The 25,999-nt window shown below is 37.8% G+C and overlaps 1 protein-coding gene across 1 annotated transcript; it reads right to left on the bottom strand.

Moving 5' to 3' along the window:
* Positions 1-1,369: 1,369 nt before the first annotated feature.
* On the bottom strand, positions 1,370-16,460 carry LOC145784552 (L-2-hydroxyglutarate dehydrogenase, mitochondrial-like). Its single transcript, XM_082596394.1, has 10 exons — positions 16,262-16,460; positions 10,468-10,601; positions 10,048-10,199; positions 9,332-9,460; positions 6,639-6,777; positions 6,211-6,251; positions 4,429-4,593; positions 4,110-4,267; positions 3,519-3,650; positions 1,370-2,922 (listed from the first exon to the last, which is right to left on the bottom strand). Exons 1-10 carry the CDS (start codon positions 16,330-16,332, stop codon positions 2,727-2,729), a joined length of 1,317 nt encoding a protein of 438 aa, XP_082452520.1. The 5' UTR covers positions 16,333-16,460; the 3' UTR covers positions 1,370-2,726.
* Between the last annotated feature and the right edge of the window lie 9,539 nt (positions 16,461-25,999).

Below are 25,999 nucleotides of genomic sequence, written 5' to 3'. Positions count from 1 at the left end.
CAACAGTGGCGATTATGACGCGCTGACCTAATTTTGAGTCACTCTTTGATACTACATATTTTCGACAGTTAATCCACGATCATTCTGTTGCGAAATTAAATAATTGGCTAGAAGAGACCGGCGGCCAAACTTGGCCGATTGAGGAGGTAGCACCGGCGGTCATTCAAGCACTACTTAGCGGCCATGGCCGCCGGCTGCTTTAAGGCTTGACAGTAGGTTACATCATTACAACATAGCATGATGCCCTTCTTTGTATACCGGACACTTGTAGGCTATCATTACTCACTACATAGTGAGCCGATAGATTAGGATTGTCGCTATATCTTATCTTAAAACTTGAAAAAAAATTGGCCTTTTAGTAAACAAAAGTGCCCTTTTTTCGTAATCTTGCCCCCCCAGTCAAAAATCGTTCCGGCGCCCCTGGTAACCGCTCACACATCATTGGCTAATTTTTTAAAATATTGCGTGTTTTATTTTTCTTGCCTTCAATCGCACTGCAGTATATAACCTGGTGAAATTTTATTTTGTATGTTATTCGCTCTGAGTATACGCATTGTCATGGTGCGCGAAACGTCAGTGAAGCAATAAACCATCTTGTTTGTTGTTAATTTTACTTTCATCAGATGAACGTAGCAACTAGTGCTACTGTAGAAACGAGTCACCTCCTCTCTCCATTTTACTTCAAAGTACCCTGGTCTCCAACTCGACACATCAGCATTCAGCAACAACTCTTCCATTTCTCTTTATCGTTGGTGTCTTCAATTTTGAAGTTTTTTGTCAGATCATTCTTCACGATGTCTTTTCAGATCTTCCTTTTCTCATATCCTCTTCATAGGAAGGACTAGCCTAAACCGTAGGCTAAAAGGTCTTCAACAATGTAGGCTTACTGATGACAACAAATTACAATTGAAGTTAATGTTTGCGACATTATCACAATAACCGTAGGTCCCTTTTCAAACGCTATTCAGGCGTCAGTGGGCTACAAGAATCTGTGTCAATCAATCATGCATTGCAAGTGGGCAATCCTTGAAATTAAGCTTTATGAAAAACAGGATTGAAATTAAAATGCTTTAAAATGGTACCGTAAGAAATGTAGTAGTCTACTCTGTCGGTAACGTAGAGTCGTAGACAACTTGTAAAGTTTACAACTTTCCACGCTTTGTGCAGTTTAACTCCCAAATCCAACCTGGATTGACAGCAATGTTTGTAGCAGCCAATAGCTTACTTTCTCCATTTTGCTACAAGAAGCCTGGTCTTCATCCCGAAACATCAGAGTCGACCAGTTGTCTACAGCGACTGCTCGACAGCCTGTACGCCCACTATGGTGCACAAAAGCAACATAGGCTACTATACAACAGATGTTTTTTTAGGATTTTTTATTTTAAGATGAAAGCGGGATTGGATTGCTGTTTTTCTTTGTAAATTAAACCAAAGATAAAATCAGGTAAGTGCAATCAGCAAGCAATATTGATGGAAGGGGAAATAGCGGTATAAAAACAGGTTTAAAATTACTCTAAAACTGATTGCTTTATTTCATAGCATAGCTATGACAGTTGATAGGATATGATAAAGCTTTGGTAGAGAGTTTGCATTGTTGAACCATAGAGAAATAAAACATAGTAACTTTAGCGGGTTTAACAGATCACATGATCAAGTGATCTGTTTCCCACCGCATAATTTACTCGCAGTCATTCTCGTATCATTTGTTCAGTTTGTGCTTTCAGTCCAGAGTGTCGTTACAGTTACAGTGCATAGTCAAATTTATCTTACGATTTTTCATTTTATGTATTGCAGATTTAATTCCTGATGAGGACACACGTACGTGTCGAAAACATTTGAGTTTATTTTATTTTAATTATGTTATATTTTGTGTGAAATAAAGTATGATAAACCCGCTAAAGTTACTATGTTTTATTTCTCTATTGACAGGATATGTTGTTGACAAGTGGACTGCATTTTCACTTGAGCTTAGAACAAGGGAACCCGTACACAAACTATCCAATGGACAATTATAGCAAAGTAGAGAAAGAAACAAGCAGACTAAGGTGCCTATCAATTAGCTTATGCCATGAAAAATTGCGTTAGTTACTGCTAAAGGTATCGTACAGTTGTAAAACAATGACAACGGTAGGCTATGCCATGCGGGTGGTTTAGAGATTTCACAAAAGGCTCATGATCATCAATCACGACAAAGCAGGGACGTAGCACGGTGGGACATGGGAGGCCAAACTAATTATATCTAATTACCCCCACTAATTTTATCTTGCCTCATTCCTAAAAAAATGTTTCGTTACCATAGTAATTCATATTGAATGACGTTTCCCTTCCAACAGTTGCTTTCTAGCTACGTCACTGCGATAAAGCAAACTGCAAAACGCACCAATTCCATTCAATTTGCCAAACAAATTTTCGGCCGCATCCAGGCATTACCATATTGCACAGCGTATAAATTATAAATTTTACGTTTGAATTGCAATTAACGCAAGCACCAGCCTACAGCATTAAACTTCTAATTGCTGTAAATACTGTGGGAATTGCCGGAAACGTCGTAAAAGCAAAAAATGTGGTATAAAATCTTTGCTAAATGATGTTAAAGAGGTAGGCTATTACGTTGATGCAATTTCAGTTGTAAATATGACTAGCAATACAGTAAATTCAAGTTTTTATGTGTTTGGCCGCCTCTCAATATGATAACGCAGCTAAACACTCGCTCTTGCAACAATGCTTTACAAGTCAAATCTCATCTTTACTTCATCAGCTACCATTTTTGCAATAGCGAGAGAAGAAGTGGCTGCCGGTGAAGGTGCATTACGGACATGAAGCATCCGTTTACCAACAGAACCTTCACCGCTATCGAAGATAAAATCGTCCACGAGATTCCCACTTGCATCCAGGGCTTGAGCACGCACACCGGATGGGCCACTGAGAAGAAAAATTTCAAGCGTTATTTTGCGCCGGACTTTGTGCACGATAAAATCGCAAGATCAAGCAACACTAGTTCGACTCTCGGATTGTGCGCTTGAGCAGCGCTTTCCAAAGACCAAAGACTGCTCTCCATTCAGCGGTACCTAGTGGATGGAATAATTCACCGACAAGGGCGACAACAACGCTCCGACAAGGGGACTTCACAAGGAAACTTCACAATGCAGATCTCGGTAACAGGGCGTGCGTTAGTGGTTCAAGCCTCTCAAGTATGCGAAACAGCCGGGGAAAACCCAATTAGAAGCTTTCTCAGTCGAGGATAAAAATTTAAACCAACCAGTTCCATTTATGTAACTCAAATTGAATCACCATACATAAACCTGCATGAAAAAAACATCTTTGTTCCTTTCGTAAAAAAAATTATAACTTTTATGAAATTCCGTTTATCGTTATCAACAAATGCATTCCGTGCCACTTAATACATGAAAAATAAGGTTGTGGAATCGGTAGGGTTTCGGGGGCTCTGCGGTTGGTATTTAACAACCCAGTCGGACAAGAACCATGGATTTTTGAATCCCTCACCCCGTGACAATTACCTGACGACATCATTTTTGCTCAGTTCTGGTATGAACCTTCGCAACTTCTCAATTTGAGCATTTCTGTTAGCGATTCGGTAGATTTCACCAAACCCAGCCGATAGATTCCGCCAAACAAGCTTCTGCAGGCCGCTGTTGAAACACACATCTCGTTACGTAAACCAACGTAGCATATAATCATCAGCATTAAGTTTCTCGTTGAGGGTTGGAGGACAAAGCGCCAAGCTTTTCGATTGCAGTATTGTAATCAAGTCCTAACCAGTCTTTATTATCATTAGGCCAAATTCTTGGTGATATGCCCCTATTTCATTTTCCTTCTAATAGTTGTTCCATCACATTTTAAATTACACAAAATACATCTCAAAACAGCTTTGTATCAGCGATCCCTTTTTGCAGTTTTGGTTTCACAAAGTTGTATAATGATCCTAATATGAACAGAGCAAAGAAATGTAACCATCGACCTTATTAACGTTGTGATAAGCCAAACAAAATTTTGTACGCCAAAGCCACTGACGTATTCTCACTGTTATTTCGTGGTGAATAAAAACTTTGCAACAGGAGCTGTTTTGTTTGCAGGATAACATTACTAACCTGAACGTCACCGCTTCCGTGAAATCCTTCAAGTTAAAATCAAAAAAGTGGTAACCTTCCCGCCGAAAGGCAAGAACAGCGTTCGGACCTAACCATACGCTTCCATCCATACGCGGGGTGTAATGGAATCCGAGAAAGGGAAATTTAGGATTTGGAACCTAAAGCCAATTTTTATAATGCTTAACTGATACTGCTTTTAGTTGAGGCACGCTCTTTCGAAGTATTGATTGCCTGTATAAAAGTAACTTCGAGCGGATTTCTTGCGAAATAAAACAAGTTGAATGATACGACAGCATTTTGAGTTAATTAATTTTCTCACGGGATATATGTTTCCTCGTACGATGTGACTCTTTTCCGGCTTCAGAACAAGATAATCTCCTCGGAATGGGACAATCTTTGGTAAAGGTTTTCCTCCAGATAAAGTTGCTAACCTGTCCGCGTACAGGCCACCGCACGTAATCACGTACTTAGAATTAATAATTTTCTGGGTAAAACAAGAAGCTTCGGTTACAAAAAGCGAAGTACTATCAGTCTACAGTCTAATGCAGTGTTTCTTAACCTTTTTACCTCAGGGCGTACCTGTAGACCTCTGAAAATGTGGCGACGGATAGGGTGAGCGAAGTGAGCGCAAATTGTTAAGGCCCAAGGGTATACCAGCAGGCTAATTCTCTTCAATAATTGCTTGCAAGTTTTTACTACAGTTACTACACATGTCTCATATTTGCAATATTTTTAAAGTACTGTATGCGCAATGAGATAAGCTGAAAAAAAAAATAAAGCCTTTACTGCAAAAATTTCAAATTATGAAAACACACAGTACAACCTTCGGTTGAAAAAAATTTAGATCTGAGTACAACAAATATCACATCATTTAATAAATTGAACCACCTATCAAATTGAAACTAAAAACATACAAAAATTATACAACCGGACAATATTAATAAAATTTAAATAAAACACATACGTAATAGAAAGACCACGCAGGAAGACTGCTTTGCATTCTTGTAAAGATTTCAGTTGAAATTCGAAATAACTTACAAAAGATTAGGCCTACCTAACAACACTACCGACTGCTTGTGCCGTACTTTTATGTCTGTAGATATCAACAGCAAACGCAACACTTCATCACCAACAAGACGCCGTCACAAAAGGGGATGAAACTTTCATCAACACCATCAGGACATCATCATCTTATCTACCAGCTCAACCATTTCACCAGGACAAAAAACAATAACTTAAACTGGATCTCCAACCTCAATCATCGTAGGCTACTATGTGATGTGCAGTCTAAGCATAGAAAGAGCTCAACACCTTGCTCTCCTGGGACATATCGAAACGGGCTTTTGCCTGAGGATAGGTTTCTTGTATGTCCGGTTTTCTTTCCTCGTCTTATTATGATGATGGCTGCTCAATGCTCATCCACATCAGTATTGAAACTGGCAAATTCAATCCATAACACTTTTCATTAGGCTGTAATCTATCATTACATGTGTATTGTGTACTTCTCTTTGTTTTAATTTTTACTGTATGTTTTTTGGGTTTTATGGCCGTACTAACTACAGACATATTATACCCGTAGCCTGCTACATGATCTATTCATGCATATTTTAAACCGTTCAAGGTTTTGCCTTTTTTTCCCGTTCACTGACGTGCTGATAGGCCAATATCGACTAGTATTGTAGTTAGTAGTATCTTTTTCGTCCCGGACGCGTTAATGACGAAAAATAAAATGATATGAATAAGAACTGCACACACTTTTATTTTTCATGCATTATGAAATAGGCATTTTAATGTGAAACTTACGCTTGGCAGACTTAGCTATTTAGACTTAACTTCAGTAAAATCTTGTTCTCATAGACGAGTTTCCACTACGCTCATTAATTAGCTTTTCAGATGTTCCTCAAATAAGAGCCGAAGAAATGATTTTTATTGCCTCAAATTTAGACAACACAAACTTTTTGTCACTAATTCTAAAAATAATCCAAATTTTTCAATAGTTTTTCATTTTCCTGCGGCGCAACGGTGAAGAAACGCTGATCTAACGTATCTCAATTTAATTCAACATTTATATACGTATAGAGAAAAACTGTTGTTTTCTTACCCCTCCCTCCTTAGCATGGGTTGATATAGGATGATCAGCATCTAAAAACAAAAAGGTTTTAGAGCAACTTAATGGAAAGCTGCTAAACAAAAACATACCCGATAAGCAGTCAATTGAACTGATCTGCGTTTATGTATTGTAGGCTACATATGTAGCACAACGCTATTTTAGCATTGACTATGGGGACATCGACTCGGCAAGGAACAGTCGTATGTACAAAAACATAGCTTTAAAAGCATTGATTGCCTGTCCAATGTCTATTGATACAGAAAGGATAAGTATCGGGGGGCAGCAGAGCTTAAAATTGTATAGCCTAGCATATATACTATTTTCAATCATGCAAACGTTGCTGGTTAGAAATACTCCATTAAACGGCATCGAATGTGCACATAGATAGGTTGCCAACAACTTACCAACTACAAACTTACCAGGATTTTCTGAAAACTTTGACACTTCAAATTCTGTTAAAATTTTTCCACCCATTTGTGCTACTTCCTTGCCATACGTTCTTGCAACCAAACCGTAATCTACTATACCGGTTAGCGGCGAATGAATTGCTTTTAATCCCTGAAACAAACCGAATATGAACGCAGTACAATTTTAATGTGTGTTGAAACGAAACAAGGTGCTTACAGAATGTGAAACAAACCAATCTCTATAAGCATTTGATTAATAGAAGATGATTTGAATTACTATTTTAAACTGATGCAATACTTTCAGCCATCATACTTATTCATACTTTGCATCAAACAAAATTGTTCGTATACAATGCAATACGTCAGCCAAAAAAGACTGAAAAAAGACTGCAAAAAATGAAAGCCGTTAATTAACGCGGTCAAACCTACAGCCAACGCAAATAATGTGATTAACTTCAAAGCTCAATAAGTCTCCGTTGTAGCACATCATGATGGTATAAAAAGTATCATACAATTGAAATGGCTCACAAAGAACAGCATAAAGTATGTGTATAGGTCATACGCGCCGACTTCCGGGGGGGCCGGGGGGCGGCGCCCCCCGTTAATTTATGGTTGAGGGGCAACAAAAATGTCTAAATTACAAGTGGTGTTTCAAAGATAAAATACTTCGCGAAAAAGATTTAGATCATTTAAACGGATTTAAAGAATGCCGAAAGCGAAAAACAGCCTAACGTTGCTCTTGACTGCAAAACAGCAGCTGATCGCTTGGCTTTCGCTGGAACGTGAATTACTGAGATGCGCACGTTCACAGTCACACACTGCTTATCTTCCCGTGCGTGAGGAGCAACTTCAAAGTCAAAACGCGTGGTAGCAAAAAAGCGAATGCGAGGTTGAATGTTTATTCTCATTTCACGAGTTATCAAAGCGTCCATTAGATTTTTTTGTGACTTCAAACATGAAATCGATTTTAGCAAACTTTATTGAGTTGAAACTACGACACAACGAACAATTACGTGAATACAGCTTAAAGAAAAAATGCATTTTTCAAAATTGTCATCCGTGTTTTGCTTGAATAAGCACTATATTGATGTAAATATTGTGAAAATATATACATCACATACACTCATCAATATACACTCATCTATATGAAATTTGACACTCCTGCACTACCGTGTAGCCTATACTCGAGTATAGGTCAATCTCGTATACGTCGAACCCCTCTACTTTTGAGCCGAAAATTGGTATTATTTCCTTCACCCGTGTATAAGTCGAATAGCTTATTCCGACACTACCATTCGATGGTTCATCTAAGAATTGGGATTGACATGAGGTATGGAAATTTCAAAGTAGATCGTAGTGTAACTTACGCTGTTGGAATAGTCACGTAACTATTCACGGCAATATTAAGTAAACCAACTACGGTAAATTAGACGTGCTATTTTCAACGAGGTCTTCCAGCTGTGAGATCAATTATTATGATTGAACAGAACGCATTGTTTTGTTCGCAATGTGTGAGAATTAAATTGAAAACCGATAAAAGAAAATGTGTTTAATGAGCTTGGTTGCAGGTATTGCCTGCATTAACGACGTCTTTTACCGCTATTATCACCCAGCTAACCTGACATCATCGTTTTATGCGGCCGCTAAGGTTTGACATCGACTTCAACGTAATGAGAACGATTATATCTTACACGCAAAAATAAAAAAATCGATCTCTTAAAACAGCTCTTTCCGCTGTTTTGTCTCGTGAGCTTTGCATATTGCTTAACAAGTGCATAAAGTTTAGAATTGACAAGAAATTATTAAAATTGAAAATTAAGGTTGAATCACTGCAAATAAACGTATTCAAAACTTTGCTTCCGCCGACGCCATTTCACCTTCCGTAATCTACGTCGGCAATTTCCCGCAGCAAAAATGCGTTCATTTTGTAATCTGCCTGGAAAAAACAGCTTGTTCCGTGTATAAGTTCAACCTGTCTTTTTGAGGTGAACATCACTTGCGAACATCTCGACCTATACTCGACAGTATTCGACTACAAAGACTTTCGACAAAAAAACAAGAGAAAACACTTCGCCGTTGTTAACGCTTTGAAGGTAAGTAATTAGCAAAACGAGGTTAATAAAACTGATAGCTGATCATGATTTTTTGCGTTTTATTTCGATAACTTCACTGTCTTGATCGTTGTTATGCCCTCGCAGGAAAGGAAATTAATCGGCTTGTTTTCCAACTGTTCCAATTATGACCTAACATCTAACAATAACAATTTTTTACGTCTAGGCGTCCTGCATGTGTAAAACTAATCGTTTCAAGCAGCAGTTTTAATAAATTCGGTTTGCGACCCAGGTGTCAGTATAAACAGGACAGTAAGCTTAATCAAAGACTATTTTAATTGAGTAAAATAGCGTTACGGTTATGACGTCATCACCTTTCTCGCCCCCCAAGGTTTTTTGAAAAGTCGGCGCCTATGGTATAGGTAGGTTACTTGTGTAATGTGTGTGCTTATTGCTTATGAACACTCATGAATATGTATTTGGAAAAATAATTATTAAGGCAAAACTTCAACAGAGAAATAGTTTACTTGGTGTGTGCGCTAATGTTATCTGAGTTAGTGATTCAAAAATAATCTACCTCTATATCACAACAAAAACAAAACCATGAATATATTATGCAGTTTTTTTCATCTGTGTGTAAAGTATTACTTATACCTGGCAGTAGGGTTCAATATCTTTGATACCTTTCGAGTCAACCATGGTAACCGTGCAACCATTTTCTAAAGCGCGGTCATATAATTTATCCAAGCGGCCAACTTCTTCATTGTCAACAGCAACAATCAACTACAAAAATCAAAATCCGTTCAGTTTCTGCTGACAAAAACCGTGTTTGGCCTTCCAGTGCAAACTTCAACAAAACATGAGTTTACATATTACACGCCAATAAATTCTATTTGAATAATCGTGTACATCATGATTTCTTCAAAACGTGGCCTGGGTATTTACTATACTACTTCATTTAAGTTTTTTCATACAGTATTTGAACATATTTGATATAGGGTCTGCTACTATTCGGTGAGTCCGATTCGGTGAGTCCGATTTGGTTAGTCCGATTCGGTGAGTTCCTAACCTCTAACCCCTAACCCTAAAACGGCAATGATAATTAGGCTACGGTACCCAATAATTAAAAAAAAAATTGAAAAAATCCCCCGTTAAGGGGTCGGACTCACCGAATCGGACTCACCGAAACGGGCCATTCCGTTTGATATATGGTATGTAAAGTATGATAAACAAATAAAATTATGACATCTACAAGCCAGCTAAGAGATACTATAAGATTTTTATCACTTCCATGCATTTTTTCATTAATAACAAACACTAGGAGCATCAAACGGCCATCTTAATTTTTCAAATTCAAGCATGCTGCATACCTTACCAACTTGTTTATATGGAACATCATGTTTGTCACAATACTTGTACATCAACTGAAGACCTTCGACGCATAACTTTGCTTTCAGTGATCCAGGTGTGTAGTAAATTCCAGCATGGATTACACCACTGTTGTGTCCACTTTGATGTAATGCTAAATTCAGGGAAAAAGTTGCTTTAATAAAAAAAAGTTTGGGACAACAGTGAAGTGACACTTAGAAATTCTGAAAAAGATATCTTTTTAAAAAAGGTTAATAAAAGTTGTCTATAAAATGCTTTATTTAGCACAATCAAAAATACTAAATTTGAATCGTTACAATTCAAGATAAGATTAACAACATTTGCAAAAAAGGACATATTGAGACCTACAATCATACATTTCATGACTATTTGTAAGTACAGTACGGTAGTTTTATTCATACCCAAGTCATTCTCTTTTTCAACAACAGCTAAGGAAAGGTTTGGATGTCTCTGTATTAGTTCTCTTGCAGTTGCTAAACCAACAATACCTCCTCCTACCACAGTGATGTCATAATTTTCAATTGTGCTGTAAAATCTAAAAACAAATCGCAATTATAGTTATTGCAATTTAATAAAGATAAATCAGAATCTTGATCTGAATAATATGTATCTTATGATATAAGCCTACTAGAAATACATGAAATCTGGAAGTTTTAAGAGATATAATAATAAATTTAAATACATTTATCTAATGCAAATCATCTCAAGCTTTTTTTTTTTCGGCACAGGTTATAATTCACAAATGCAGTACCAGTAACTACAGCATTTAAAACTACTGTTCCTTTAAAATGTCACTTGAGCATGAAGTAATGCTCTGGAGCAATACATTTTGCAAAATGTAAGTTTATACATGTACCGTACTTGGCAGTAAAAGGCTTTCTTCAGAAATATTAGAGCATACACTTGCACGGGAAAAATTACAAGCACTTTGATTTGGAAGCATTGCTACATCCTCTTTTGTTAAACAAAACTTACCAAGAGCATTATAAGTTCTAAGACAAGTGAAAACTTGAAACTGGAAGTTATTACTCCAAAAAGCATTGAAAACAATTTTTGTTTAAAATATGTGAAATATATAAAATAATAAAGATTTTTGTGACAACAAAAAGTACAAATAAAAGGTACTAACGACGAGACCTTCATTGTCCAACAACTGCAGGAGAAATTTCTCAGCGCAGACAAGAAACTCTACTTTGCCTTTATCGATCTAGAGAAGGTTTTTGATCAGGTTTCAAGGGAGGTTCTCAGGTGGAAGGACAACTTGGGAGCCAAAGGCTAAAGGTCAATATGGCCAAGATCATGATCAGCGAAAAAGAGTTGCATCGAGTAAAAGACTCAGGATGTTGCCTTTTTGCTGTGTGTAGGGCCGGCGTGGGCACAAATTCCATCCAGTGCAACACTTGCTTCCTCTGGTTTCAGAAAAAGTACAGTGGCCCAAGCAGACTGAAACTTGACCCAACCTTTAAGTGTAAAAGATGTAAGGAGAATTGTATAGTATAGGAGAAGCTCGAGCTTTGTATAGGAGAAGCTCGAGCTCATAGAGGGTAGAACCATTACTGACGTCAAAATAGATGATAAATGCATTCTCACTTAGGTGACATGCTCAGTGCAGGAGGTATCGATTTCAGCTCCACCGCTAGAATGAAGACAGCCTGGGCTAAATTCAAACAAATAGGCTACTGCCCATACTCAGACAAAGATATCCCCATCTCAGTAAAGGCAAGGTCTCCAACAACTGTGTCAGGAGTGTGATGTTGTGTACGACCAAATGCCGAACTGTGACAAAAGAGGTACTTGGTAGAATCAAACAAAATGACCACGCAATGATATGTGCTCTGCAACATCAGACCACAAGAGATTTAGTACACTAGCTCAAACACACTACAAGCTAAGCTGGGCTTGCCAAAGATCGTGGATGTCCTTCGCTTTAACCATCTCTCCGGATGGATAAATAATTGCCAAGATGTGCCAGTTCCCAGAACAAAAATGCTTGGACGTCCCAGGAAGACATGGGCTGATACAACAAATGATGACTAGGGTGGAGTGAAAAAATTTTTTTTTTGAATTTCAAAAAGTGGTCTTGATATTTGGCCCCAAATATCAAATGAAATACTTCTATCATGATTTTGGGTTCTTGCACCCACTAGTGGCCGTGCAATTTCACCAAACGAGCTGAAAATAGCTAATTTTGCCATATCTCGATAACCGCTTACAATAGAAAGCTAGTTTCTGGCTTAAATGCTGCAGAAGTAACATGTTTCTATCTTAAGTCCATAGAACTTTGTCTTAAAAATGTACAGAAAAAAAGTTACAAGCAAATTATTGATTTTTTAAAGCAAAATCAAGTACTGATGCAGTGGGTGCGATGTCAAAAGTCTATAATGATTGATCTTATGACTATGAAACAAACCCCATCAATTAGAACTACTTTTAAAAACTTACTCAAACAAATGAAAACCCGTTCTAGTGTAAATACACTTGATCTTAGCAATCAAAGAATCAATAAAACAGTCTAATTTCAAAATGGACTTCGGGAAACCCACTATTTTAATGGCTGATTCACACTGTCGCAATTCGGCTTTGATAGGGAAGAATATAGTTTTGTTTTAGAAATTCACAAATAAACTAAATTCATTGTGTGCACAATTGCATATCTAATTTGTATTTCAAGTGTCATATCGGAGTCAAAGCACTTAATGTGAATCAGTCCTTCACATTCTTGCCGACATGCTGCTGTAGGGTTTGTATCACACAACTCCATATTGAAAACACAAAAATTTCAAAGGTAATTTCAGTATCTCACAGTATTAGTCTGCACAAACATTAAAATTGTGTTTGGTATTGAAGAATTTCATCAGCTTTCGGGACTTTAGTTTTTGTCTGATGAGGCCATCTCTACGTTTGAATCCAGATACATGAGCAGATGCTTCAGTCACCACTTTCACATGTCTTTCCACTGCCTGGTTGTGGCAAGGATGATTGAGCCTTAATGGTGATTTTCTCAGATTTTCCAGCTCGAGGTCTGACAAGTTCTTGATTGCTGGCGGCTGTTCGATATCTTTGAGGTTTAAGTTGACAATTTGGTGGAAAGATTTAGCCTTGATGTTGATAACTGGAATTTGGAACAATCTGATGTTGGTGTCAATGTTGCTGTTTTGAGGTTTGGGTTCATTTACATATCCACCTTCAAAGTTGTCAATTGGAATGTGGTATTGTGCGTTTGATTTACGCATAGCTGTGATCTTGTTTACTGCAAGTCTTCGGAGGCCTTCATCATTATCACCAAGCATTCCCAGCAAAACATTTTCTGGATGTGCAAAATACGCATTTCTTTGTAACACAGATAGTGCAATGGTGCGAATTCGTGTATTTGGCAGCTTTGTGACACGGAAAACAATATTGAAGAAATTCTTAGCACCATCAACGATGGAATTGTGCATTTTGATTTCAAACCACGATGGAAAATACACCTTCATACAAAATTGTGCAAGATATTTCAGATTGTTTGATGGCTCACTCTGTCCCACGACCCACATAGAACCTCAATATTCGACATGCAAGAGTCAACCATCTTGAATGAACAATCGGCCCAACCTCTAAATATTGAAGATCTAGTTCAACTACACCTATCAAAACAGCTGTGCACATTTGGTAGGCATACTTTTGATCTGTGCTCAAGTCTTCAACAACACACTGAGGTAGTTCTGGAAAGTGAGAGTTTGGGATGCTTTTGAATTTAGCAACTGGCCATTCAGAAACACAACCATCTAGTTTTGAACCGATTGGACCACTAAAACTATCTGGGCTTCTTGTAGTGCCATCTAATTCTGTGAAAACATGTCGTAAAGGAAGCTCATTAGCATGAAGCAAGCAGATAGCCCATTGAAGTGGTCTTTGTAGCAGTTCTTCCATTGCACGAATGCAGCCATTGAATCGCCCTATCATTGATGCTGTACCATCTGATCCCACAACAGCTAAGTTTGTGCAGAGTTCGGTGTTGGAAATGAACTCAAATATTTCTTTTGCCAAAACACGACCTTTTCCATTGGGAGGGGACAAGTGAGTGAGGTAATATTCTCCGGGTTCTCCTACTAAAACAAAATGTTCCTCCAGCTCTGTTGTCATATAGCTTTTACCAGTGGGTGCTTTAACCATAATTAAAGTGGCATCTTTTCTTCCATCGAAGTAGAGTCCATTTACAAGCTTCAAGTTTTCTGCTTCTGTTTCTTGTATTTCTTTTCTGCACCGTTCTCTCTCTCTTCGTAACTTGCTACGATCTACCACAAATGAATCATTTTTTTCGTTGATCATTCCAACATCTTGCAAAACACAAGTTGCAACAGCAGCTCCTGCACGGTCCGATAGATTATACCTTTCACAAACTCTTGCCAAGTTGGTCCACTTTACACGATTTTGGTTTGATGATTGAGATTCTTTCGTAAAAATTGAATTATTACCAGAAGATGTCGATTGCATGGACTCTGAATCGCTTGAACTACAATTGAATTGCTCAATAAAAGTGCTGGCACCTGTGTTAGAAACATCACGATGCTGGATTGATCTTGACTGCCTTCCAAATCTTTCATCAGCTGACGAAAGTGGCACAACTTCACCCAAACATTTTCCTATGCGTTCTGCTTTTTGATCTTCATAAAATGCATAATCATCTGGTGCCATCCTTAAGCCATATTGACTTTCCAATTGCTTACTTTGTTTCTCATCGCAGCAAAAGATGTCAAAAAGCTTATCAACATCTTGCAAGAAAGTGGTTTCCAGTTCCTTATAACGATCTGATGTTTTAGATTGTTTAGGATACCGAGTTAAATCACTAAATTTTAACATCAGTTGATTGACTTTTTGTGCAATACTCAACTCATGAATGGAAAATACATTGCACCAAACCCATCTATCATGTAGCTCCTTTGCAACTATTCGAGCCGTTTCCAACTTTCTAAAGTGATCAAAGTTGAGCATATGTTCAATCACTTGTCTTTTGGTTGGGAGTAATCCAGAAGGCAAACTATCAACACTTTGAAAACTTTCTCCACCGTGCAACTTTTTGCAAGCAACAACAGACTTGGATCTTTTTCTTGTTAGCATAATGTTTCAGCTAATTAAATTAACCAGCTCAATTACTTGTACATATTATGATAAACTACATATCTGCAATAAGTCAAACACACAGTTATAATATTACTTCTTAGAGTAGGCTGCTATTAACTGATTCACTTTTGAACGATCTATCCTTTCTTGTAGAGTTAAACAAGAAGATACCTTCTTATCCACCAACTTATGATGATGCAACATTACCAAAGCTGATATTTATTGGATGATGCAATACAATGAAAGTTTAATCGTTCCCTCTACAAAGCAAAATGTTGCTAGGTTGATATAAAAGTCAATGTATATATAATAACATATTGTAACATGCATTAATACCTACAAATTAGCGTTGCAAACTTGGTAATACCAATCAACTCTTTTAATGACGGTCTAAAATCAATAATTTGCTTGTAACTTTTTTTCTGTACATTTTTAAGACAAAGTTCTATGGAAATAAGATAGAAACATGTTACTTCTGCAGCATTTAAGCCAAAAACTAGCTTTCTAGTATAAGCGGTTATCGAGATATGGCAAAATTAGCTATTTTCAGCTCGTTTGGTGAAATTGCATGGCCACTAGAGGGTGCAAGAGCCCAAAATCATGATAGAAGTATTTCATTTGATATTTGGGGCCAAATATCAAGACCACTTTTTGAAATTTTGATGACAGGAAGCGGTAGCAAATGACCAACACTAAAACTCTAGATCGTGATGAGTGGAGACTGGTAATCTGGTATGTGCCTTTCCAGACTCCAACTCTGGGAAAAGAAACGTAAAACAGGAAGAAGTGCAAAAAACACTATCATTGAAACAGTTGCTTTTAAAAGAAAATTGTGCTTCCAATCTGTGTGAAACCGAGGTCTTTCAAACCAAAACCTTTCACATAGGCTCTACCAACACACCACATTATAAGCCAATGCAGTAAATGACAATTTACAGGGCTATGAAGCCAACTTTTCTTTGCTGAAGAAGGTAAAATCAAAAAACTAGGCCTAGTTTCATACCCAAATGATCAGGGGACCATAGCTTTGAAGGTTATGATTATCACACAAGAATAGCCACTGTGTTTATTAAACATAGGATTCAAACCTACCTTTTACACAACCTAGTTCCAGAAATTTGATGGCCAGCTGACATCACAGACAAATACGCTAATCGAATCATTTCTACTGAAGAAAGTTTGTGTTACACTAACGTTGCAATAATTACAAATCTGCTATCAGCGAGCAGATCAGGCACAACTTAACCGAATATTTCTTTGCCAAAATTTAATTTAAACATTTTTGTCGCCTATACCTTTGAAATAAAAAAAATATGCAGTCATTAAAAAATATTATGCTGGCATATCACGTTCAATTAATTTCTCTACTTTACCTGAAACATTTCGAGTCAAAAACACCTAAAGCTACTGTAGTCCATTATAACCCACTAGCCTACAGGTGAACTAGACAAAACTTGTTGTTAAATAGAATGCAAACTATGATATATCACCAAAGAATATAAAGGCCTATTTTAATTGCACAATCATTCTCTACCGCAGGGGTTCCCAAACGTTTTTACACTGTGGCCCCCTTTGAAAATTTTAAAAAATCAATGGCCCCCTCTATTTTTTTCAACCTTTGGAAAAAATTAAGAAACGTCATTTTAATTAAAAAACTTGTTTATTTCATGAAGATTTAGGCAAAATGTACTACAGTAGAATTCGCCTATAGTGACTTTGGCAATAGTGACACTTCGCCTATAGTGACACCTGTTGCAAAGTCCCATTTGCATACCGGTACGCAACAGTTGAGTAGAATTCGGCTATAGTGACACTTCGGTTATGGTGACACTTTTTCCGCGGTCCCTTCAGGTGTCACTATAGGCGAATTCTACTGTAGTATTTTTATTAAATTTATTTCTTTTGTTATATAGTGTTGGAGTGGACTTAGGGATACGGTAATAAATTAAAAAAATTATTATTTTTCAAATTTTTTCATGGCCTTCTTGAAAAAGCTCATGGCTCACTAGGGGGCCATGGCCCCCCAAGTTGGGAACCCCTGCTCTACAGTCTACACTACAGGATGCCTGAGAGCAAAAATTAAAAATGGCCAAATCATCCCAAAAACAGGTCGAATACTAACATAAAAATGCCAAAATACAAAAAGGCTACAAGTCAAGGTAAGCAAACAACGAAACTGGCAATGCTTTAATTTAATAGTTTTATCAATAAACTTAATTTTTCCAGATGTTTACGATGTATGGTGCTTGTGTACAGTGCTTCCACTTCTGACAATTGATAAATCCTCTTCAATTTCCTTTTTTGTCCTGAAAAATCCCTTTTTTTCTCAGTCGGAAATCCTTCAAAATTTCCTTGATAGGCGATCTTATTTTTGACGTTATTTAAGTTAAAAAAGGTGCCAATAATACAACTTTAAAGTTTTTAATCTCACCTAAGTTACGTTTTAACCTGAAAGAACAGAAAATCAGTGAATTGAAGAAGTGGTACGGTAGGCTATTCAAATTGCTACAAAAAACAACACCTTGCAGGCAGTAGCATGGCTGATTTAGTTGACAAACCCAATCTAATACCATAAATTTGACATATTAATGTCCAGTGGCATTATGGCAGGAAATATAAATAATACACCACACAAGAAGTATCTCAACACATTCACACCTGTTGTAGTATAAACACCACATGATTACATCATAGGAGCACAGTAACACTCAGTTAATACTCTTAACACTGACTCAGCTATTAAAAACATTAGCCTACTAATTGTGAACAGTGAACACTGGCACTGCATATGTAGCCTAAGTGGTGAAAAAAAAAGGCAAAATGAACCAAATTACACTCATTCAGGCTACAGAGGAACAATAGTCATTGGAACAGACTAAATAGGTGATAATCTTGATACAAAATTAAATTTCTAAGACTGACTCTGCATCAGCGTTGCCCTTGCTGTTCATGAAATTTATTACCGACTGGTACTTCAAAAGTATGACCTGAATAAAGGTCGTCATTTTAGTTATTACAAGAAATTACACATATTTCATAACTTTATGAATCAGAACATACTGTTGAGTAGGCCTGCTATAGGATGGAATCTGAGCATCATTTTATTTCAATGTCATTAGATTTGGTGTCATTATTTCTTTCGAACATTGCCGAGACCCCTACAGTGTTTCTTGCCGAATTAAAGTTAGCTTGATGCTTTTCTGTAGCAGCGTACCGAATTAACCCTGTTTTGGTACAGTACACAAAAGTGCCACATACTTTGCAATATGGTTTGTTGTCTTTATTCAATATCCAGCCTGAAAACCGCTTGTCAGTTTGCCATCCTTTAACAAATTTATTTTTGTATGCAGTTTTGGTTTTATTTGATGCACTAACTTTATCAACCCTACATCTTTTTTCTCTGTCTTCATCAGTAACATATTCACAATCATCTGAAGCTGATGAAAATTCAGGCCTAGGCCTATTCATGCCTATTGTTTATAGCTCAATATGTCGAAGCAACGTTGTTTTACTAGAATAGTAGGCTACACATATTTTACAATAACATGGTTTACTTCCTTTGTTCACTGTCCAGCCAAAAAACTGCTTGTCAGTTAGTCGGTTCTGGGACATTTACCACCCGGAGTCCTGGACATCATTTACCAATTACAGTGCCGGTACCACTTTTTAGAACTTTTGAAAGGGAATATGAATAAAATTTTCTTTAAAATTGCTAAAAAGAACAAATCCCTTTTTAAGACAAAATTTCCTTGTAAAATTGTTAAAAATCCCTAAAAAATCCTTCTTTTCTTCAAATCCCTTTTTTATCCTTCGAAGCGTTGAAAAATCCCGATTTCGGGATAAAATCCTTCAAAGTGGAAGCACTGTTTTGTGTAATCAAAAATATTACCCTTCAGTAATTAGAAGTTCAAGTTCAATACCTTCTTTCCATCTAAGAAATATGGGACACGCTTCATCAATCATCAGTTCAATGTTGCCAACTTTATTATAATTATCCAGACATTATCAATGATTTATCATGTCAAGAAAAGTAGCCTATTCATTACGTATTTCAATCAATCAATCATCAATTATTTTATTTTTCGTCATTAACGCGTCCGGGAAGAAAAAGATACTAACTGCAAAAATCGATATAAACCTACCAGCACGTTAACAAACGGGAAAAGGCGGCAAAACCTTGAAAGGTTTAAAACGTGCCTGAATGAAAAATTATGTAATAGTTAGCACGGCCACAAAACCCAAAAAACAAATAGCAAAAAAAAAAAAAACAGAGAGAAGCACACATGTAGTAATGAATGACAGCCTAATGAAAAGTGTTGTAGATTGAATTTGCCAGTTCCAATACTGATGTGGATGAGCAGTCATAATAATAATAATAGGATGGAGAAAGAAAACCGGACATAAAAGAAACCCATCCTCAGGCAAAAGCCCGTTTCAATGTGGCCCAGGAGAGCAGGTGTTGAGCTTTTTCTATGGTTAGACTGCACATCACACAGTAGCCTAAGACGATTGAGGTTTGATATCAAGTTTAAGTTATTGTTTCTTGTCCTGGTGGGTGATGGAATGGATGAGCTGGTAGAGGAGAGGATGATGCCCTGATGGTGTTGATGAAGCTCTCATCCCCTTTTGCGACGTGTCGTGTTGATTATGGAGTATTATGTTGATTTGCATTGTTGATTATTATTTATATTTATTATGCCATCTATGATTTAACTAGACAATTAAGTGTCAACTACATTGTCATTATCCAATTCAAAATTAAACCAAAATTTCAAGCTAATAAGCAAATAATTGCAACCAGTCGCTTTCTGAAAAAGCCAGATTTTTATATTTGGTTGTGTAAAAAAGCTAATCTGGCGAATTGCAAGTTGCAAACATGAATCAACGTTGACCAAAATTTGACCAAAATAGAATGAGAGAAATTAAACAGAACTGCCAGGTGCCCAGAAAATGATTGTTTTAAGTCAGCAAGCAAATCAATTTTGCACCATTCTATTTAAATAAGTATGGTGTCTTTTGATGATCCAAAGTAAGGGTGAAACAGCTTGTAGAGGTTTTTAAAGAATAATAACTGAATTTGATGTAACTGAACCTTGCATAATATGACTACTGTATCTGATTCTAAACTTTTACCACATGTCATGATGCAAATCATAATTTGAACTGAGGTACATCAACGCATTGTTGTGATCATACAGTGTAGTTCAAACAAACCGCATTGGCTATGCGATGTGATACATTGTAAAATTATCCAATTGTTAAGTAAAAAAATACAAGATCTCTTCACTTTCCAAAAGCTAGTTAAAAACTAACTCATTTCTGCTTTGTTTTTTGTTTTTCTACCTGCACCGTGCGTTGAAATAATTGAACAAAAATAAAAACTTACTTTTTGGACCTTTTTTAAAACAATAAATAAATTTTGGAATTCCCCAATGATGGTACTTCATGGTTAAAAAAGTACCGTAAAAGCTGTAATCATAGATATCTTAAATATAGATATGCAATAGAGATGCAGCGAACCCAAAATTTTTATCCGCACACCGCACCGCAACTGACTCATCTATCCGCGCACCGCACCGCACACCGCAATTTATCTGGAACTTTGACACTGCACCGCACCGCACACCGCAAATTACAAAATTAAAAAAAAATATTTTAACGAGTTATTGTTTAGAAAGTCAATTGTAGGAAAAAGCATCCATGGCATATAACTGGTAACCTACCTAGTACCAATACAGTTGTGCACTAATTGGCCAGGCTAACCAGATCATATTCTCTTATCAGCAATGCATCTAAGTTCTAAGACATAATACAAACTAAGACAAATAGAATGTTCCTGGATCCAGTATCAGGACTTTTGAACACTTTTTGTAAGCAATAATGCAATTATAATGCCAGTGGCTACGTATATGAACTACACACACAAGAGTAAAACTTATAGCCTGAACTCACTGGGCTAACTGATATAGTAAATAATGCGGTAGTTGCGCTAGGCCTATAGCCTGGTAACTGAGCTTATCAGCTAGGCTACTAACCAAAAACATTCGTACAGCTTCCCTGACAAGCAAGCCCTAAAACCCTGTCAACTGCAAGCCATTTGCAATTTGCATTTGCATAGCTTTCCATCTTAGGGTTTCCGAAGGGAAAAATAACTGATCCGTGTTTCCAATTTAAATTTGAAGTTTCATAGCTGATTCTTGAAAAGTTGAAAGTTTACGTTTACGAAAAATTAATTTCTTGAAAGTTTACGCGGCAAGCGGCAAGCGGCGCGGCTTTGTCATTTCAACCTTCCACGCGGCGCGGCGCGGCACGCGGCGAAAAAGTCAAAAGCGGCCGCGTACGCGGCGCGGCGCGGCGTGGCTTGCATCACTAATATGCAACTCAGCAATCGTGGAATTATCGTCACGCTCGACTGACTTTATGGACACAATCAACAATCAAGGTTGCCAGCTTGGCTAGCGTATCTATGGTAGGCTATTATTGTACGGTTTGGGCTTGGCGAGTGGCGGCTTTTGAGCTCCTTTGGAATATTTTGTTTGGCGTATATTTCAAGTTTTCACAGAATAGCCTACTATGAAAAATCAAGACAATAATCTTTCTTCACGTAGGTTATGCAACTTCTGTTTCATGATCGTTGGAACTACCATTTAAGCTTATTTCCAGTGACTCATTAAAGCTTGTTGTAGGCAGTTTACAAACCTGAGATAGAGGGGCGCCGGAACGATTTTAGGGTGTGATATACGGTAGCGATAATGCTGGGCAACTCGATCGTTCGTTTTCCCGCTATTAGCCATGAAAGTCGAAATGTGAGACAGATGAATAATTGCAATAACTTGAACAAGAAACGAAAGGTAAATTTCACATTCATAGCATCACAATCTGCTGCAAAGTATAAAATGTGTCCACGGGATAATTTGTGTGGGCCTTCTGTAGGCTATAGGCCCTATAATTTGGCTAAAAGCGAATAGCAGAAGTTGTTAGCCTATATTGCAAAATGTGCAGTAGCTTACATGACCTTAAAAGGGCACCATTGCCCCCCATCCAGAGAAAATTTGAGGGCAGGGGGCATCCTCCCCCCTGCTGAGACAGCTTCATTAGCATCACGGATCCAACCGCCAAACCAAGACAATTTTAATGTTTGGTACACACCATAACTAGGCTACCAAATGCGATAGTTAGCTCAGTGGTTACGCGTCGGGCTCAAGATCACGCGGCGCTGGTTCGACTCTCGGGGTGTGCGCTTGAGCAACGCATTTCAGGACTGCTCTCCATTCAGCGGCACCTAGTGAATGGAATAATTTCTCGGCAACAACACTTCAACAATCGGAAAAACTTCACTCTGCCAATCTCGGTAACCGGCCCTGCGTCAAGAGCCTCTACAAGTATGCGAACAAGTACCAGGAATAACCTATCAAGGCTTTGTCAGTCCGAGGATAAAGATTCAAAAACCAAACCAAAAAACCAATAGCACAGCTTTCGGTAGCCAGCAGTAACTTTCATTTTGGTAACACTCAGTAGATTAATTGAATAAAACTTCAGCTTGTCCTGGAACTACAGCTCCAAAAAAGGTCTTTACCTACTTATCAATGGTTGACAGGCTTGTTGTTAGGCATTGTCGGAAATTTTCAAGCATTTTCAGGGGTTGTCAGGCATTGTAGAATAGCTACTTTTAGGCATTGTCTAGGATTTCCAGGCATTGTCGATCATTATCAGTGGTTGACGGGTTTGTTAGGCATTATAGAACATTTTCAGGCATTGCCAAACATTTTCAGGGGTTGTCGAGGATTTTCAGGAGTTGTCAGGGATTGTAGAGTAGCTACTTTCAAGAATTGTCGGGAATTTCCAGGCATTGTCAAGGATTTCCAGGCATTGTTGATCAATATCAGTGGTTGACAGGTTTGGTAGTCATTATGGAACATTTTCAGGCATTGTCGAACATTTTCAGGGATTGTCGAACATTTTCAGGGGTTGTCGAGCATTTTCAGAGGTTGTCAGGCATTGTAGAGTAGCTACTTTCAGGCATTGTCGGTAATTTCAAGGCATTGTCTAGGATTTAGGGGGGGCAGAGGGTGCAGGTACGGTACTCCGGACCCCCGACTTTTAAAGGGCCCCCCTACGTGAAAAAAATGTGATTTTGTGTTATTTTTTTTCTTTTAGCTTTTGGGTTTCTGCAAAATGCTGTGCAGTGCTGGATAGATGCTACTGTAGACGTCGAGGGGGTGTTTCGCGCCATAGGCAAATTTTTTTTTACGGGGGCCCCTGATCTAAAAGTGCCCCGGGCTCCCCATCAGTTAAATTCGGCCCTGTGTGAAAATGAAATGCGTTTTTTATCAGATTATAATCAAAATCAAATATCGTAGTCTGAAAGTGCCGCCCCCAGACGTGCCGCCCGGGGCGGTCCGCCCCTCCTTCCCCCCCTAGCTACGCCACTGATTGTCGGACATCTTCAGGCATTGTCTAGGATTTCCAGGCATTGTCGAACATATTCAGTGGTAGATAGGTTTGTTAGGCATTGTCGAACGTTTTCTTGGGTTGTCGATCATTACCAGGTTTTGACAGGTTTGTCAGGCATTGTCGATACTTATGATAGCCAGGTCATTTAAACGCTGCTGTGTTTGTGTATACCGTAAATACGTTTACAACCTACGCAAAATAGAAAGGGATCATTCTGCTGCGCATGCAGAGCTGGGAATAAAAATGCATGAAAATGTTCAACAATGCCTTACAAACGTGTCAAAAACCAATAATGATCGACAATGCCTGGAAATCCTAGACATGCTAGGAAATGCCCAACAATGCCTGAAAGTAGCTTAATCTAGAATGCCTGACTACCCCTGATTGATTGATTGATTGATTGATTGATTGATTGATTTTATTTCGTTGTAGGTAAATATAATACAATAAATACAGCAATAAAAAAGGAATTTCCAGCAACGGGAATCTGCGAAGAGACCATGGGTCTTCGAGTCAAGCAGATACCCCAGATTCTAATAGAAGTTCTAAAATTGCGATAAGAATAATTCAATAACGAAAATTGAGACAAGGTGTTAGAAGATGGTCATAGAGAAATATATTTAGTAGTCTATCGGTAGCATAAAGGTAATACAAAATTAATCGTGCTAATATTTGGCGATGAGTGAGTATTTGTGTTGTTTTTTAAAAGAATAAAATGACAATTTACGCAAGCTCGTTGGTAAGGAGTTCCAGACTTTCACTCCGGCATATTTAATGCTGCGCTGGAGTCGGGATGAGGCGTAACGTGGGACAAAATAACAATCATTGGAAGAGTGTCTAGTAAGTCGTGCATTATACATGAGTTTGGTTTTTTCAAAGTAGTGTGCGAAAGGCAGAGGCAATACATCCGTATCAAATTTAAACATGAATTTAGCAATTTCATGTTCGTACAAATCTTTAAGCTTGAGTATGTTAAGTTTCTTATAGAAAGGTGTGACATGATCAGACCACCTGCCACCTGCTACTATTCTGACAGCCTTATTTTGTAAGGTGCTAAGCTTGTTCATTTGTGTCTTGCAGCATGAACCCCAAATCGTTATCCCATATACGATATGAGAATGTACCAGTGCGTAGTATAATTGTAATAATGTTTTGTTTGGAAGAATGTATTTGAGTTTCGACAATATCCCTACAGATATAGAAAGTTTCTTGTGGAGCATATTAATATGAGGTTCAAAATTTAGACCATTGTCAAAAATAATGCCAAGGTATTTGGCAAACTTAACTTGTTCGATCTGAACACAATTATAAAGTACATTGATATCTTCTGGGTAGCTGCATTTTTTAGGAGGGATTACAATGACATTTGATTTGGAAGGATTGATAACTAATTTATTGGCATTAATCCAGTTCTTGATGTTAAGTAATTCAGACGATATTTCCTTTTCTAAGTAGGTTAGATTAGGAGCGTTAATTACCAGGCAGGTATCGTCTGCGAAAAGTCTTGGAACAGAAGACGTGCAGTTTGGTAAGTCGTTTACGTACAATAAAAACAGTAATGGACCCAGCGTTGAACCCTGAGGTACACCGTGTGTTATGCATCTCTGTTCAGATTCCTGTTCATTAATCGCGACATACTGCATTCTGTCTTTTAGGTAGGAGGAGAATAATTCGTTTGCTGTACCTCGGATTCCATAGTGGTTGAGTTTGTATAGTAGAATGGGATGGTATACTGTGTCAAAGGCTTTTTTGAGATCCAAGAGAACCAAACCTGTGTACAGGTTGCTTTTTACGTGTTCATAGGTGGCACTAATAATATCAATAGCGGCATATGAAGTAGAGGAGCCAGACCGAAATCCAAATTGCGTAGGAGCAAGGACAGAATGTTTGTCTAGAAAGGAAGAGACCCTTTTATATATGAGCTTTTCCAAAATTTTTTCGAAAGACGATAAAAGGGAGATAGGTCTATAATTATTTACCTCAAGTTTGTCTCCAGATTTGAAGACGGGTACAACTTTGGCAAGTTTAAATGTATCAGGGAAAATACCGAACTGAAAGGAATAGTTAATAAGATTTGAGAAGGGCAGGGCAATAATCACGGAGGCGATCTGTATGAAATATGCTGAAATGTCATCGTAGCCAGTTGCTTTGTTGGGTTTTAGAGCTCGGATTTCTTTGAGTACCTCATCGCCAGTCGTTGGTTCAAGAAAAATAGAAGAAGGAACGTGGTTTGTAAGGTAGGATGTGAAGTTGTTATCGTTGGCAAGCGGAACGCTGTCAGAGATCTCTTTTCCAACGTTGCAGAAGAATTTATTGAATTGGTTCGCCATTTCGATGGGTTTGTTTGATGACACTCCATCAATATTAATGGAATTG

The sequence above is a fragment of the Aplidium turbinatum genome, chromosome 15, assembly GCF_918807975.1.
Source record: "Aplidium turbinatum chromosome 15, kaAplTurb1.1, whole genome shotgun sequence".
Taxonomy (NCBI): Eukaryota; Metazoa; Chordata; class Ascidiacea; order Aplousobranchia; family Polyclinidae; genus Aplidium; species Aplidium turbinatum.
The sequence above is the reverse complement of the archived record's forward strand: the minus strand, read 5'-3'. Positions and strand labels throughout refer to the sequence as shown.